The 17,151-nt window shown below is 38.1% G+C and overlaps 1 protein-coding gene across 7 annotated transcripts in view; it reads left to right on the top strand.

The window, feature by feature from the left end:
- CA8 (carbonic anhydrase 8 (inactive)) overlaps positions 1–17,151 on the top strand; it is a 67,939-nt gene that overhangs the window by 1,896 nt on the left and 48,892 nt on the right. For 6 of the 7 annotated variants that reach the window (XR_014850123.1, XM_085052898.1, XM_085052896.1 and 3 more), the window contains exon 3: positions 2,897–3,021. The exons of the other annotated variant lie outside the window; for it this stretch is intronic. Coding sequence is in view for 5 of the 6 variants with exons in the window: in XM_085052898.1 (XP_084909024.1) it covers positions 2,897–3,021 (125 nt within the window). In the remaining variant the exon portion in view is untranslated. The remainder of the gene's footprint in view (positions 1–2,896; positions 3,022–17,151) is intronic. 7 annotated transcript variants of the gene reach the window in all.

Genomic DNA, 17,151 nt, shown 5'->3' with positions numbered 1-17,151 from the left:
CTGAACATTGTCAAACCATGAGACATTCCAACTTTTGTTTCCTTCTTAGACCTCAACAGTACTGAGAACTACAGCTGTGCGAAATGAGGGAGTCAGTTCAGTTTTACACTGAATTTTTTAAAAAGGAAGGCTTTGTTATTTTAATACTGATGCTTTCCTTTATAATTTCCTTTCTATGATAATGTCCGTGTATTTTTGCAACATAGAACATTTCTTCCCATGGAATTTTGCAGATTTGCAGTAAAAGAGAAATATACTTCCAGACAGTTTTACTTCTTGCTTCATCAGAAGCAGAGCTCTTTTCACAAGGGGTAAGGTTCTCCCTGCATGATCAGGAATTCTAGAATTCTTCTGTGGAGGAAGTGAGAGTGACCACAAATGACCTCATCACTTGCATGCCAAAATGCAACTCCTTCAATCCTACCTTTCCCAAGGGTGGTTTGTAACTTAGTAGTGGTAACTAATAAGATGGGACCAACACATCTAAATGTGTATGCCAAATCACTGAGAGAATTTGAAAAAAGGAAAGACTTCTTTTTATACTTGTATGCAGTGTGATGGCAGACTGGGCAGACTGATGAGTCTTGAATTATAAGAAAACGTGAAATAGAGTAAAAGTTTATGACTCAAGTACGGAATTACGATTTAGAAAATCTTGGTTTAGTTTCAGCTTTTCCGTAGATTTCATGTTACGTAATTTCCCATTCTCCATTTGTAAACTGGGAATAATTTGGGAGGGAGAAGCCAACATTTATTAAACCTACCAAGAGAAGAAAAGAGTTAATAAGCTGTGTTTGACCTAGTATTCTGGCCATTTTTCAGGGATTGCAGAAACTCCTGCAGTTTCTTTTCCTCACAGGGGATCTCTGATGACAAATCCATTTAGCTAGATTATTTTGGTGGGAACTGTTGAGCACTAAATGCATTTGAAACTCTGTCCAATTAATGTGCAAGAGATCCTCATCTACTGTAATGTTAACAGTCAAAGAAAAAGTCCTTTGTGGAAAAAAGTAAACTGATTAAGATACTTATTAAAAATAAATTTGTCATTAGTGGTTATTGGTTTTATCCTTTAATTCAAGACACTCAGTCCATATGGAATTCCCAAATCCTTCTCATTATTTAATTGCAGACATTCTTACAGCTGCTTTCATTTTCATGATGGAATATGTGTTGTGCATTAGGTTGAAGAACCATGACCAAGTATGAATTAGTTTTATCGTGGGATCAATGTTGTAACTGGAGCTTTGAAAATAAACTTTGAAGCTCCTGGAGATCCAGAACTGCATCATATAGAGAACATTTGTTCTAGTTACAGCTTTTATAGGAGCAATATTTTAAAACAGAGAAAATGCTCAATTTTCCTAATCGATAATAATGATAATAATATTTTACTAATTGATCAGTAATTGAGTTTCATGTTTTTTTTTATTTGTCCAGATTTCTTTATGTAGCTCAATTGGTTGTTTCCCTCAGTATTCACCAGATTAGTAGATTTTCCCTCTAGGGAATATAGGTATAGATAGAATATAGAAAAGACAAGGTTAAGAAACAAATCTGAATCTGTAACTACATTTAGGACATTTCATTTTAGAAACTCTAATGGCTGTTAGATTAGTTGTGAAGAATTATTAAAGGAGGATTAATTGGAAAATTTGACTTTTTTTTCCTGCAGCATAATTGCTTCTGAAAACCATAATTGTTCTGTTTTCTTTCAGGTTTTTTATAGCTCTATACCTTTGGTTTTGTGTTTGTACAGTTGCAATATGATTCAATTGCTAACCCATGTTTTGGTATTACACTATGGCTTGTGCTCCAAACTCAGGCTGTATAGTTTGTGTGTCAAAATAACTATATATTATGGAACTAATTCCCTAAGGCTGTAGTTCATGAAGTTACATAATCCTTATTAATTATCAGGGGTTGTAAAGGATTCATTCCAAGTCTGTGAAATGTAAGCTAGAATTTAATGGATTCTGGGGGAGACTGTGAATGCCCTTAAATAAAACTCAGCCCTGCCTAGAAGCCAATATTCAATAATTTTAGTGGGAAGTTACCTCCCACTTGTGGTGTAATATTTGATCTAAAGCAGATTCAGAAATCCCTGGGCAAAATGTTTCCGTTGATTAATTCCATAGCAGATTTGACCTCACAATTGCTTGCTTTTACTACTTCTAGTGGAAGTTTCTATTAATGCAAAAGTACTGAGGGGCTATATCAATTTTTTTTGTACATGTGTTGCGATTGTGGACAGATGCTTTTAAGAAAATCCAGATGTTTGAAAAACTGAAGTAAGGAAAAGCCATGGCTGCCTAGAAGCTGTTTTAAAGTAAATGTGGTACATTGAATTTGCTCCAGCGTGTAGGTTTATTTATATTTCTGTACGGAGGGGTTCTGTACCTCGGAAGACTGACAGGTGGTATATGACTGAACACCTTTACCTAGAAAAATGTTTGCAATCAAAAGTTTTCTATCCATAGTTAATATAGGTTATGGGTATTAAGCATTTGGACAACTTGGAGGTAACGTCCCAGTTCAATTTAGAGCCCCTGCCATCTGTTTAGAGCACACAGTTAATATCTTGATAAGACCAATAAACATTCCCACTTCTGACTGGTAAAGGTACAATGTTTGTATTTGGTGTTCTGCGTCATAAAACAAAGAGTTCACTATGACAGCAGTTTTACTGTATTTCATAACTTCCTCAATTCATGTTCTGTACCTGCAAGGCTCTTCAGAAATAAAGATATCAAGTCTGTCAACTTAACTTTTCTCCTCTCTGGAACCATTGATAATATAGAAAATTGCCACAATCTCCTTGTTGTATTTGCAGAATATATTCAGTGGCTCGTCTGTTTCAAAATTCAAATTCTTTACTACTTGTCTTCTTTCCCAGTGTTGATAGGGGGGCCATTACCTCGGGGACACGAGTTTGAGCTACACGATGTTCGATTTCACTGGGGGAGAGAAAACCAGCGTGGTTCTGAGCACACGGTTAATTTTAAGGCCTTTCCCATGGAGGTAAGAGCGCACTGCATCGTATAGCACCCGTGAAATGCAAGGGATTTTATTTCATAGCCTGAGTTCTTGGTAGCCCAGAAGAGACTTTCTTTTAGCTCAGCATGCTTTATATTTCAACCACAAAGCTATCTTCCTGAGGTGTGCTTTATTGCAGGTAAATTAGGATATGCATCTGGAATAGAATGCCTCCAGCACTCATCACATTGTATGATTAATTGGTCGTAAAGTTAACTTGCAGAATTATTAACTTCTTTCTTATTAGTGTTCTAACAAGATCTGCCATTTCAACACTTCCTATGTCACCTTGACTAATAGCTATAGATGGGGAGAACTAGCCACTGGAAATATTTCCATGGTGAGTAATAACAGTTTAGGTCAATTTGAAGTAAGTGTAGAGCAATTTGTTCATGAAACAGTTTTATAAACTTGAAAATTGAAGATTATGTGATAGTCCTATATGTGTTCTGCAATACCTCAAAGAATTACAAGATTTTGAAATACAAGTAAAGTGATAATGAAGTCTTAAAAAATTCAGCTGCTTATGGGGTTTGTGTCCTAGGCAACCCAAAATGCTGGGTCCTATTTCTTCTGCCCTCCAGGAGCAGTTTGTTATATTACTTCACTTCCACTGTCCCATTACTTATACCTGTCCAGGAATGGTTTGGAGCATCCTTTAGACCCCAGGGCTGCAAGACTAGTTTTAACAGATACCAACCCTGATGTTTGGTGACTTCAGCTTTGCATCTTTTATTTCAGTTGTTGTGCACTATTTGTTTTAAAGAAACTCAAGTTTTTTCAGGGTTCTATAAGTTATTTTCACCTTACTTATCTATCATAATCCCTCATGAGTCTTAAACTCTGTTTTTCACTGTTCTTGGTACTAGGAAATTTACTATTGTAGTGTTCATGAGTGCCTGACTACTGGAATATAACAGCCTTATAGAAAAGAATATAGAAATATTAAAGATTATTAAAGCAGCTACTGCAGAACTAAGTGTAAAAATCTTGTGGACTCACATCATCAGTCTAATTCTTAGGGTTGTTTAAATACTTTCTTTAAGAGTTGCAAGTCCGATTTTGGTCTCTGCTATTTGCTATTTTGTACTGGTCCATCACAATCCCCCATATATAAACTTACTCGTAGGGGTTTTCAGGTTGAATTGAGTCAGATAGACTAATTTAGGTTGGAAATAACCTTTAAGATCAACAGATCCAACCATAAACCTAATACTGCCAAGTCTTCCCACAAACCATGTCCCTAAGTGCCACATCTATATGTAGATCCCATCTGCAGGCTGATTCCAGGGAGGTCCTGGAAATGCAGAATTGCTTGAATGGGTGAGACTCATCAACCAAAGGGGAAACAAGGGAATGGCTTCTGCATCCTGGTTACCTGGTATAATATATACAATATGGTTTATATGGGCAGTAAAACTTTCAGGATCCTGCAGTGTTCCCATGAGGCAGGAAGTAGCCAATTCATTATGAAATAGCTCTGCTTGGTTCTTTTCTTGAAGTCTCATACAGCATGTGGTAATGGAGAAATATTCCTATGAACTATGCTGAGAGCTGTGCTTGGGAGTCTGTCAGGGTTTCCTGTCTCTTTGGTTATTAAGGATCTCTTGCAAACAGTCTTGGTGGTATGTGGGAACAGTCTACTGATAATCTGCAGAAACCCTAGAATTATCTCCTCCAGATCAGTCCAGAGGAAAATATGCTTGACCCAGAGATACAAACCAACAAACTTAATAAGTCATGAAGCAATTTCATTTTTCACCTACTTTAAAAGCACTACAGCAGCTGCACAAACAGAATTCTGGCACAGTTGAAGAACATCACCTGGAGGTGAGCAAGCCAGTGTTTTAATGTTTCCTGCATCTAAGCAGCTCTCAACTAAACTCTGATTTCCAAGAAATAATTACTGATTAAAAAAATCTCTTACAGAGAAAACCTGATGAACAATACACTTAAAGTACAGTGTGAATGTTTCATTTTGTAAACAGATATAGCAGACACTGGCCAGTTCATCATCTTCTGCTCCAAGTTGCAAGAAAGTGCAGAGCAGTTTGTTTGACAGATGAACTGCATTTCCTTCTGCTATATGCACAAAGGGTTGTTATATTAATTACCTCTCAAATTGTCCAAATCAAATATTATACTTGAGCTATAATAAAACAGGTGCTTGTGGCCACTATAAATGTTTATGAAGTACACCTGAGACTCCAGAATGGAAGAATTGCTGTTTTCATTCCAGGCATAGTCTTGTTTTTTTTTTTTTTTTAAATTTTAGAACAATAACTTCGACCAATGAACCCGGAAATCTTATTTTCTTAGCTTTTGACATTGGCACTGGTTTATACAGTTGTTGGAAATCATCATATTCTGAATGTATATTTGTCTTGATTTTCACTGGGTTTCACAGATTCACAGAATATCCTGACTTTGGAGGGACCCATATGGATCATCAAGTCCAGCTCTTAAGTAAATGGCCCATATGGGGATTGATCCCACAATCTTGGTGTTACTTGTACCACGCTCTAACCAACTGAGCTAAGTTTGTTTGTTGCTGAGCACAAACAGCAATTGATGCCTATTTTGGATACATCCAAGCAATCTAATGTAGCTTATGCTTTTGTACAAAATAAGCTGGCACTTGTTTGTGCACCAGTGCGTGCCTAGAAATATGTTGAGCACCAAGTGCATAAGTTTGGGTCTTTTTCAAGTGTAGCAAATCTAGTAGAACATTTTCCTAAAGAGCTAGAAATTATTTCCATGGCAAATGATAAGGGTTCTCCTCTCCTTGTGAGAGAAAAACAAGTCAAAGGGATAACGAGTAATATGAAAATGGAAGTGCTTGGTTTAAGTGGATACATTAACAACACAACAGCTTGGCCTAGATTATACACTCTACTACACTATTTTAAAACCTGAGCAGTTCTACAGAAATCAGCTTTTCGTTTGAAGAGATCTGAGATGACTATCTAAGAGTAGTTATTGACTGGAGCAGCAGTCTTGTTTTTTTAGGGTTGAAGACTGTACAGCTTTATTTTATTACACTGGACAAAATGGTTGTGGAACAGCTTCAGATTATCAGTGTAATGACCTTTGGAAAAGATAACTTTGAAAAAGAGTGTAATTTTTCAAAGTTTAGAGGACCAGTCTTCAATTACTTCCTTAGTCTCTTCATCTTTGGTACCATAACTTCTTTTATAGAAATTAGGCAATATCCTGTATTACTTGGGTAATATCCCTTGCCTCTTAGTGCAAAAATCCATTGTTTCTTACTACACAGCTGGGGCCTTTGCATGTGGTTAGGATAGATATGGTTCATGGTTAAAATGGTTAGACTATAAAGCTTCTGTAACCTCTGGAACAGCTTCTTGAAGTAATTCATACTGTCAAAAAACGTTGTTCATGGGGCTTGAAGTTCTTTGTTTTTTTAAATTTTCATATGAGATTCAGCAAAGAGGTGTTTTCCACCTTCCTTGACTGAAGAAACCAGAATGTAGACAGTGATATGCCAGTGTTTTTGTTTTCACTGAAAAATCTGTGTTTGCAGTAAGTCAGGAAAGCAGGACAAAACAATAAATAGTCAAAAGTAAATACTGTAACACCTCTTTTTAAACCAAGGGAAAGCAGAGGGCTGTATGTACCAATAGTCCTCTCTCTTTACCTTGAAAACTAGAGCATGAAGACTGTTCTTGCCCTTTGGCCAGAAATTGGAAGGACATGTTTGTGCAACTTTCTCCAGAAATCCTTCTCACCGAGTACTTCTACTGCATGAAAAACAGTGTAACTTTGCCTTTTGTCCAAAGTTACTTTGGTCTCCACATATGCTAAATGTTTAGTAATGATCTTAACATTGAGAGACTGTTCATTGCCAGCAAATGGAACAGGGTACCAAATACCCTGTTCCATTTATACCAATTTGGTACCAGGGTACCAAATACCCTGTTCCACCCTGTTCCAAATACCCAAATACCAAATGGAACAGGGTACCAAATACCCACTTTTTCACAGGCAAATGTGATTTACTTGAATCTGATTGAGGTGTAGGAAAGAGAGGAACTATTTGGCATCTTTATTCCTCTCCTTCATGCCAAGAGTATGGGTAGGAGAAGGAGGAAAAGCAAATGAAGAGCTAACAAAACTGAGTCTTCCCCTTACCTTTGATTTATAACAGGAAGACAGAGGAGGACAGGAATTGCAAATCGCAGCTATTTATTTTTTTGTTAGGAGAGTGAAATGGGAACAGCTAAAAATTAATTTCCATTGTATCTGATCTCTGTATAAAACACAAGCATATTACGGTGCCAGGCTGAATGAACTTAAGTCAAAAAAGAAATGAATACCAGCAGGAGAAAGTAAATCACATGATAACATCAATAGTGGTTTATGGAAAAAAAAAAAATTCACTACTTCTGAAATGAAGGGAAGCAGGAAAAAATATGCCTTAAAGTTGTCTCTTCCTCTTAGTTACTCAAGTGATGGTGTGACCAAGGGCACAAACTGACCATAATGGCACAGTTGTTTCCAGGCTGCTGTATCAGGGAAAATAAAAAGGTTCCTTTCACCACTTGCAATATAACCAGGAGGATAATTCTCTGTAATCCATCCTCTTTAAAATGTAGGATTACGTTAGCTGTGAACCATGTGAAAGCTCTCAGAAGAAGTGGGTTGGCAGAAAATAATACAAAAAATGTTTCCAAGATGTGCAGGAAGATTAAAAACTATTATTGTCTGTCCTACATTTTTTGAGCAGAACAGAAAAAAATCCAGTTTCTGGAAGGACCAAAATCAGTTCTGGACAGGAATAAAAGCTGTTCCTTTCTGTTGCATAATGAAGAGCAGACTAATTAGACTAATTAATTCTGTAGACTCTTTCAGAGTAACTGAAATACATGCTGCAATGAAAGTAGCATAATGCAAAATACATATCCTACCCTTGGTTTGATTTAAACCATGAAGTTTTCCTTTGCTCACAAGAAGTGGTGACAAAAGTACTCATCAAACAGAGTTAAAGCTTTAGGGCTACAGGTTAGGCTGTTAAAATTACCCTTACCTCCTCAAGTCTTCATAGTTTTCTGAGTGGGGTTTTGTATGTGCCCAGCTCTGAAATCAGATATTTGCACACTGTGCATCCCCTTCCTGGCATTTCTTGAGAGAAGGTATCATGCTTTTAACACAGAAATTTATTTTTTGCCAACTTTTAATATTCTTTGACAATGCTACTTAACCTAGCTGTCTCTTTTAATCATTTTCTTATTACCTTATCTGGGGTGAAAAACAAACCAGTGTGTTTGTAATTGTAATAGAAGGCCTGGGAAACAGTGTGCTTGCCAGTGTGTCTCTCCCTCTTTATGCAGAGACTTACAAGCTGCAGAAGAGCTGGGTAGGTGTAAATGGCAAGCAGAATTTTTACGGTGGCAGTAGTTTCTTTAATAGGACTATGAGCCAAGTAATAAACGTCAAAATAAAAGTTGTAAACCAAGGAGTAAATCCTGTTGCCTTAGTTGATTGTATTGATAGCCTGCTTGTGAAAAAAAGAATTCATTCCGCTCATATTGGCACCACAAAACCTTTGAATGAAGAATAGCTGGCTTAGGCACTCCTGAATGTAACAGGAGGCAAAAAGAACAGATTCCAGAAGAGTTTATGTAGAATCAGTATGAGGTCTGTAACTCTGCTCAGAAATTGTCCAAGTTTTCTGGTGGAAAATTAACTTGTTTCTAGTAGTCTTGGACAATCTTCTAAATTTTGGAATCATTTCAGGTGAACACTCTTAGCTGTGATTAAACACAGTGTGCCTTATAAGGAAATGATGACATTCATGTAATAGCTATATCCTTGACAGGTTATGAATAACAGACTAAAAATTGTTTAAAGTAGATATTTTCATTGGACAGTATCTAATTTTTGAGGGCAGAATTGTGGAAAAACACAGGAAAATCATGCCAATATTTAAACAGATGTTTTAGTTTTGTTTTCTAAATCTCAGTAATCTATACAAAAGCAATTTTTTACATGATGTGTAGATGCCATTTAGGAATGTAGCAATAGTAATTAGCTTTATACAGCACTCCATGGGCAAAATTTGTCTTAGCACCAGTTCCAATTAGTGAATCATGTTATGTGGGATCCTAGTCCCAACTGTGCAGGTGTGTAAGTATTTTTTCTGTATTTTTCTATGTACCATACACTCTGCAATCCCCTAATTGATGTGACTTCTGTGTGGATTTTTTGTGGTGGGACAAAGCTGTGAGGTTTTTGTCTCTTTCCAATATAAAGGAAAACATGAAACCAGCAACAAGATAAAGAAAAAAATTACCATCACTGTAAAAGCTCACATGATCAGCTTATAACTCCAGAGATTGCTAGAGTTTAAGTTCTTTCAGTGTTATACTTTTATTGTTGTTGAGGGTTAATTTGACTTAAGTAGGCGCACACAGTCTCTGGAGTATACTTTGTTTTTGGGTAGTTTGCCAATATGAGCTTTGATTGGCCTGTGTTTTGCTCTCTCATATACAGTTTTTAGGAATGCACCTATGCACTTTCTACTGAGAATTCCTGAAAGCAGGTGCAAAAATGAGCTGATGTACTAGCACAAACATGCTTTTATCTTGTCTAACACCTGAAAAAAAATTAAGCCCTGTGGAAGAAAGGTACACATCTTTAGAGGTCGCAAATTTGATTTTCCTTCTGTGCAAAATGTACAATATATTTATTGGATTGTGGAAGATGTACGAGCTGCCCGACACCAGGTCAAAGAAGAGTGGTGTTAATGGTGTGTACTGAAGCCTCTTTATCCTTTTGTCTGTTTTTTAAAAGTCATTTGAGTTTTGTGTGGAGAAGCTTTGTGGCCGAAATGCACCTAAACCACTTTTGAGGTGGGAGTTGCGATTGTCTGTGATTTGTAACTTCTACCAGGATGGAGAATTTCAGTATTCATTGAAGAAATAAATGGTTCAAACTACAAATAACTGAGTGGAATAGGACCAGCTAATAGGAAGAAATATGCAAGTGGAGAAAAGTTGGGTGAAAGAAAAGAAAATGAGGAGCAACTGAAGAGAGGAGCCCTTCTCTGGGCTCCCTGTTCCACCTAATCTCAGTTTATTGGTTTAGTTCTGCCAGAAGCTGCAGGCAGTCTTTGTGTTTTGCTTGTAATAAATGTTTTGCATCAAATTTTCTCACAGCCGTGCTGGACTAAGATGCAATTTGCAGTTGCAGCCTGTTTGGTGGCACTGCATCATTGTGGGGGCAGGCATGCAACCTTGGGCAGAAGAGCTCTTAGTATACCCTGTCTGTGGCAGCAACAGTATAGCCTCTGACACCTTTTAAAAATATGTGGTTCTTTTCCATTCCTTGAGCAGATTTACGGCTTTGCCTTTTCCATACTCCACTTTCTCATGCAAGTGTCTTGCTGACAGTGCTTACATTCATGGATACAGAGGATGCTATCGGACACCCCTCATAGAAAACTCTGCTCCCAACTCCAGCAGAATGGCTACTTATGTCTACTTTCTGCTGTGGAAGAAGACCTTGTGTAGTCTCTTAGAAGATGGGACTTCTGAAGAGGATTTAAATCTGGTTTGGAGCTCAACAAGATTGCTGCTCAAGTCTTTCCTGTGCCATTTTTCTTGGCTGTGTGCCCTTGCTGTGATTTGCTTCAGTTGTACATAATTTCCTAATTTCTGCCATGATCCTTGCTGGCAATCTGCACCTATTTTGCTTCAGTTTCCTGCTGCCTTGGTTTTCCTATTTGGTTTTCCTTGGCACTTTGCCCTGACCACTAGGCCTAACTGTTTTGCGATCTAAAACTTATCACTTGTTGAAGAAGGGGAAAGAATCCTCATTTTTTGTTGTTGTTTTCCATGCTGCATGCTTGAGTCAGGACCAGTTCCTAGACTGGCCCCAGTGCATAAGTAAATGCTGTCAAATACAGAAGTTACAGCTTTCTGATGCAAACCCCAAATTTTGTATTATTTGTGCTAATGGTGCACTCATGGCCCTCAGGAGGTAAAGGATGAAACTCGTAGATCATCTCAGAGCTGAAAGCCTTGGGAGGCTTCCACAAGTATTTGCTGTTACGCCTGAGTGCATCACAAGCACAAATAATGTAATCCTTAAAACATCAGTGCAAGGGAGATGAGTTCTGCTGTTGCCAATGAAGTGGTAGAAAACAAGTTCAAAGGGATTAAATTGTTTGGCCATGGTCACACATGATGCCTTTTGCAGAAGTGGGGGAGAACTGACTCATGATTCCTAGATGCTTGAATTCTAGTAAGAGTTTCAGACATTGTAGTGCTGAAATACCTAATTTAGGTTGTAAATCCCATTTCAGTAATATAACCTCAGGACTATCTCATGCCCTAGTCCATAGATCACTCTACTGTCAGTGAGATACTGCTAATTTCTGCCTTTTTACTGCCCCAGCATGAAGCCATGTAATTAAGTGAACTGGAGAACAGCTAAAGTTTAGCAACATTTGTGGAGTTTATGGGACTGTGGAAGAGGAGAAAAGTATAACACACTATTGTGCAATCTGCAGAATTGAAATTCAAGGGAAAACTGTTGAAGAAGTGTAAGAAAGTTTATTATTTCAAAGGAAGTTTGGCCAACATTACAGGAAAACAAAAACCTGACTGAGTTTCTTAGAGGAATCTATTATAGAAGAAAAACTGCTTGCTGGATAACAGTCAAGATTAAGATTTAAGAAGATAATATGCAGCTGCAGAGTAAGACAGATGCGTACCTTTGAAACACAGAGAACTGTGGGATTCAAATCAGTTATTAACAAAATTTGGCAAATTAACAGAGAAGGAATGTTTTCTGTTCTGCCTTCATGAGAGAATCTACCATTGAAAATGAAATTGGTGATTTAAAACCTTCTGCGTACAAGCAGTCTGGTTTTAAATCCAAGACAACAGATTGCAGGCAACACTTTGGAACTGGACATGCTTTTATTAAATGCTTAGTCATGTAAATAACACTTCCAGAATTAAATACTTGTAAGCTCTTTGTGTTTTCGGTCTTCTTGATTGTATTGCTAGTCTGTAATATCACTGACTCTCCATCAAGGTCCAATCCTTTTTCTAAGCTTCACCCTATCTAACTATGGAGCTGTAAAAGCACGTGCAGGCACCCTCTCAGGTTGGCAAGAACCCAGAGTGAAGGCAGGCTGGAGAGTCCTGCACTAAACCCCTTGCTTTTTCCTTCCTGGCTTTTATAGTTCAAAGGAGGGAAAGAGAAAGGCTTGAAAGTGTATTTGTTTGTGTTAGCACAGGTAATGGCAGACCCAGGGCACTTCAGCCTACATGTTTGCTGGGGCCAGACGTGGTATCAGGGAACAATAAGCTGCTCTGTAGTGCTCCTTGCTTCACACACTGAGCAGAAACTTGGCACAGTGAAGAGCCTGACCTATGAATCTGACAGTAATAACTAGGTAGCTGTTTAGTTTCTTACCATTACGTTGATATTGAAAGTCAGCAACATAGAGGCAGGGATATTTTGCCTTTTTCAGTCCTTTTCTTAGCCTGTATACTTACATTACAATTGGAAAAATTTTAATTTTGATTAATTTCTGTTTTCTTTTAATCTCCTGTGTGTGCCAGTAGACACAAGCTGTGCTTGTGATTTCAAGCGTGAAGAAAAAATAAATACACACAGATGACAAATTACAGTATCCTCAGTTTTCCCTGTACCCTCTGATGGTTTTGCCAGTGATTTTTCTAAGGAACAGGCACGCTAATGTTACATGTCAGCAGCTTCTGTGGGCAAGTGAGGAGATAGGTAAAAATATCTATGTTGCAGTTGCATTAACCATGAAGATTCATTTTTGGTTTTAAACCTTTTGGCTTCTTTTTGCCAGAACAGAAAGAAGATAACTCCATTGGATTTTTATGGTTCCCAATACTTTTCTTTTTAGCTCACTGTAGCTGTCATGTTTTGAGTTTTTCCATGTACATCAGTACTTCCTGCTGTTAATTTCATTTTTTAATGGACCAGTAGTTCTTTGTGTAAAATGAAATGAGGGTGCTGCATGTGATTAGACTTTTCAAAGGGAACAGAGATTCCTGTTTAATATTAGATGTTGCAATGTTTTTATTATTCTGTTATGTAGATACTTCTTTAGCACAAGTGATTTGCCAAAAGAAACTGCAGTAGTGTTTCCTGAGATGCTGCAAATAACTCAATAGTCCCACTGTTCGTTACCTTTTGAGTGGCACATCTGAAGGTATGCCACACGATTGCTTAGACTGCTTCTGCCTTCATTACATGACTCATTTGACATGAGAATCGATTTTGGAAGGTGTCTTTGCAGTCCTTCCTTTTATGATTCAACAAAAATAACTTTTTACATCAGTTCTTATTTCTTTCAAAGATGTTAATGTAGTAGAGAGCACCAGTCAGTGAAGGTTCTGGACTACCCTGGTGTCCCAGTCAAGCATTTGTTTAGCATGTTTTAGCTATGAATTTAGCTTTTGACCTGAGACATGAAGCATCTCACAGTGTTATCGTGAAGTTGTTTGAACAGCACCTCCAGGATACCTTGTACTCTGCTCCATCTTGATTTACATGCACCTAATTTCTCTGATCTTAGATTACAGACTTCTTTGTTCAAGGAATGTCATCTTGTTCTGAACGTACTTGGAGCCTGACTATTAACGCACAGACTAGAGCTGCTCGATCTTTAACACTTTCAGTAAATTGCAACAAGCAGAAGTTCAGCAGAAACTGTGCTTTCTCTTCTTCTACATTATATCAAACAGGAGATTTTTAATGTTAACACTGTTGTAATCTGTGTTCATTGGAACTGCTTTCAGTTGTGTCTCTTAGTGGTGAAATTACTATTGCTTTCAAAGACAGGCAAAGAGTTCCCTATATGTAATTTTTTCATTACAATGATCTATGTATGGAATTTTAAAGAGGATTTAAATTACAGTGAAATTCAGTGGCATTTTGGCACCTACCCACTACAAAAGACTTGAAAAATTCAAGTCTAAAAGCATAAACCAAGTGCTCTAATTTATAACCTGCCGACATTGTCATCCTCTTCTTCATTTTGCCCAGAGTTCATGATCTAGTAGTTTGCTTCTATTGCCTTTGCATTTTCAAAGGAAGCATGTTTATGTTGACTGAACCATAATGTTTAACCATGAAGACTTTGTTACTTTATGGGTTTTTGTTTCTTTGTTTTGTGGCATGAAATATGTACACATATTCTTTCTACTCCTAAGATATTTTCAAACAGCCTCTGTATCAGTTCCATTAACTTTATTTTCCCAAACTTCTCCTTTAGGCTGTTAATAACTAACTGTCTGGTTTCTTAATCACTTTCCTGAAAGCTGTGTGCCCTGGTCATATCCTTGGTTCGGTCCCCTTGTGAGGATTTGGAACTTAATTACTGTATGTTATGGTCACTGCCAACAGCTTAGTCAATTGCTTCCTGTAACAATTCAGTGCCAAGTCAAGTATCAACTCATAAATTCTTGTGCACATGTAAAATAGCAAGACACAATTTTTCCACATTTTGTCCTCCTGAGATGTTGCTTACGCAATATTTGCTCTCTTGAAATTACAAATCATTATTGTACAACTAAACTGTGTTGCCTTCCATTATTGCTAGCTGAAATCCTCAGCTTCATTTCATACCTCTCAATCGAGGGAAAAGACTTCATGCTGGCCCTAGTTAGGTAGCCAGACTTTGCTATTTTTACTGTTCCATACTCCACTTTTTATAGCATGTTGTGAATGAAACTGGAATATACTGATCCCTGGCAAACTTGGGTGAGTCTGGGAGAACATTTCTTATCTCTACAATCTTTAGCAGAGCAGTTCTAAAGCTGCATTAGTTTACCTTAGGGATACAGATTTATCCCTGAGACGGTGTTTATATGGAATCAAAAGAAAGTTTCAGCGACACACTTTCTCAGCAGTGACAGAAATACCACAAAACCCAGTCAGCTCAAAATTTCCAGACTAATATGTTTTAGGTGCCACTCTGATTAAGATGTGGTGATGCAGTCTTCCCCTAACTATTAGTGTTTTGATGTACAGCCTGTATGAATTGCAATAAGTGTTGGGAAGATATGAGAACAAAACCAAATCTCTCATCCTTGAGAGATTTGTTGAGAGGTGCCTTTTATCCTGTAATATTATTAGACTAAGCAGGCTTTTCTGGAGCTTGTAATAACAAGGAATAGCTGTATAACCTAGTTCTGAGCAGGGAACAAAGGTTACTAGAAGATTAATTTACACATGATGCAGCGTGCACTGAAGAAAGAAGCTTTTGTAATAATTAGCTTCTCAGTTAAGAGTGTAGAAAGTGGAAAAAATGTGGTGGGTGATTGCACCAGCTGCATAGATTCAAGCACACTGACAGTTGTGTCCCAATCAGATATTCTAATTGATCTAAAGAGGAGCTATTTAAAAATTATGGTCTTTGTCTGTGTGTAGAGCACGAACAGGAGCTTGTTAAACAGAAGCACCCCCACGTTGCAAGCTCTTGCAGTACGGGCTGTGGTTGCCAATTAAGTTGAGGCAGGACCTACACCCAGGTTGGGCAGGTGTTTCATGTTGTCTCCTGCTGCCTGAGCTGCCAGTGGTTTTATCAGACTCCTGTAGAGCCTGGTTCTGGTGACAGGGGGTCAGGAGGATTTTTGGGGTTTTTTTGGAAGAAAAGTGTGAGCTTGGTGCTCGGTTCCAAACTGCCTGAGTTAGCCAGTGGAAACACGGCACATTGAACAGTGTTTTGTATGGATCCCAACAGCAAATTAGGGTGTCAGTAGTTTGGCAGCAAATATTCATAAAAAAAGGAGTTGTGGCATATGAGCTGCATTTTATGGTAGCAGGACATTCCAGACTGTGCAAGTTTATAGCAAATTTGTAAGAAGATCATACAAGGATGCAGAAATGTTGAAGCAGAGTCCTTCTCCCCTTACCATTAATCAGATATGTCAGAGTGTATTTTCCTGTCAGGAATTAGCCTGTGTCATGTTTAGTCTGACATTTGCGTGACACATGCACACCAGCATGTCACAGTAAGGGACAGAGCTAGTAGCAACTTTCCTGACTTTGTAAGAGTTGGGCAAGCTTAGTTAAAAGTAAGCTTAGGAGAAACATGGTCATTCACACAGCTGGATGACTCAGGAGGTCAGAGAAAAGGGCATCATTCAGGAGTCAATCAAGAGATGTTTGTCTGGAGGTCACAGGCAATTCAGGCCTGGGCTCCTGAACAGAGAGTCCTGAGGAGTGTAAAAGAACAAGAGGAAAGGCACACAAGTTGCAACAGGAGAGATTCTGATTAGGTAGAAGGAGAAATAAATTATGTGGGAGGTCAAGCACAGAACAGGTTATCTAGAGAGGTTGTGAGACCTCCATCATTGGAGATATGCAAAACTTAGTTGGACAAGGACCTGAACAACCTGATCTGACTTTGAATTAGTAGCTAGCTTTGAAGTTGGTGCTGCTGTGAGAAACAGTTGAACTGCAGAGGTTACCTCCAACATAAATTATCCTGTCATTATATATTTTATGTGTGAGCTAGGAATAAAGTAAGGTCCTCAACAGAGCTTAAAAGATCATTTTTGCTCTCAGTGAGTTAAAGACCCTGCAGATTTTCACAGAGCAGTCAGTGCCCCTGACAGGGGAAAAAATGTACACTTTTGTAACTGTGTTTTTTATTGAGAGACACTAGCTTCCAGAACTGATGAATGTGCTAGGTCATATACAGTGACTCTGGTTCCTGCCAGAATCTGTTATCCCAGGACTCCAATTCTGTGTAAAAGTCTACCATCAGGCCTTTTCATATTGACATAGAAGGTATTTCTGTGGTAGAGAAAGGAATGGGTTTAAGGGGTAGGGTTTTAATTGTTTTATTGATTTTAAAGCCAGAATCCCAGTTTCTTAATCAGTTAAGAGAAAGTCTTGTTTTGAGACAGGCCCCCTGTTAGTGTCTGTCAGCTTTTCCTAAATAAGGATTGGGTTCAGTAGTCTTGTGGTTGAGTGGAGACTGGATGAAAATCGAGAAGTTTCTCAGAATTTGTTCTCAGCTGATTGTTTAAAAAACCCCACATGGTTATGTTCATCTCAGAGGGCTGGCAGCCCTTGTGAGTGTGCAGTTTTCATACA

This window comes from Lichenostomus cassidix, chromosome 2 (genome assembly GCF_008360975.1).
Source record: "Lichenostomus cassidix isolate B80296 chromosome 2, HeHo_3.0, whole genome shotgun sequence".
Lineage (NCBI taxonomy): Eukaryota > Metazoa > Chordata > Aves > Passeriformes > Meliphagidae > Lichenostomus > Lichenostomus cassidix.
This window is presented reverse-complemented; position numbering and strand designations above follow the sequence as displayed.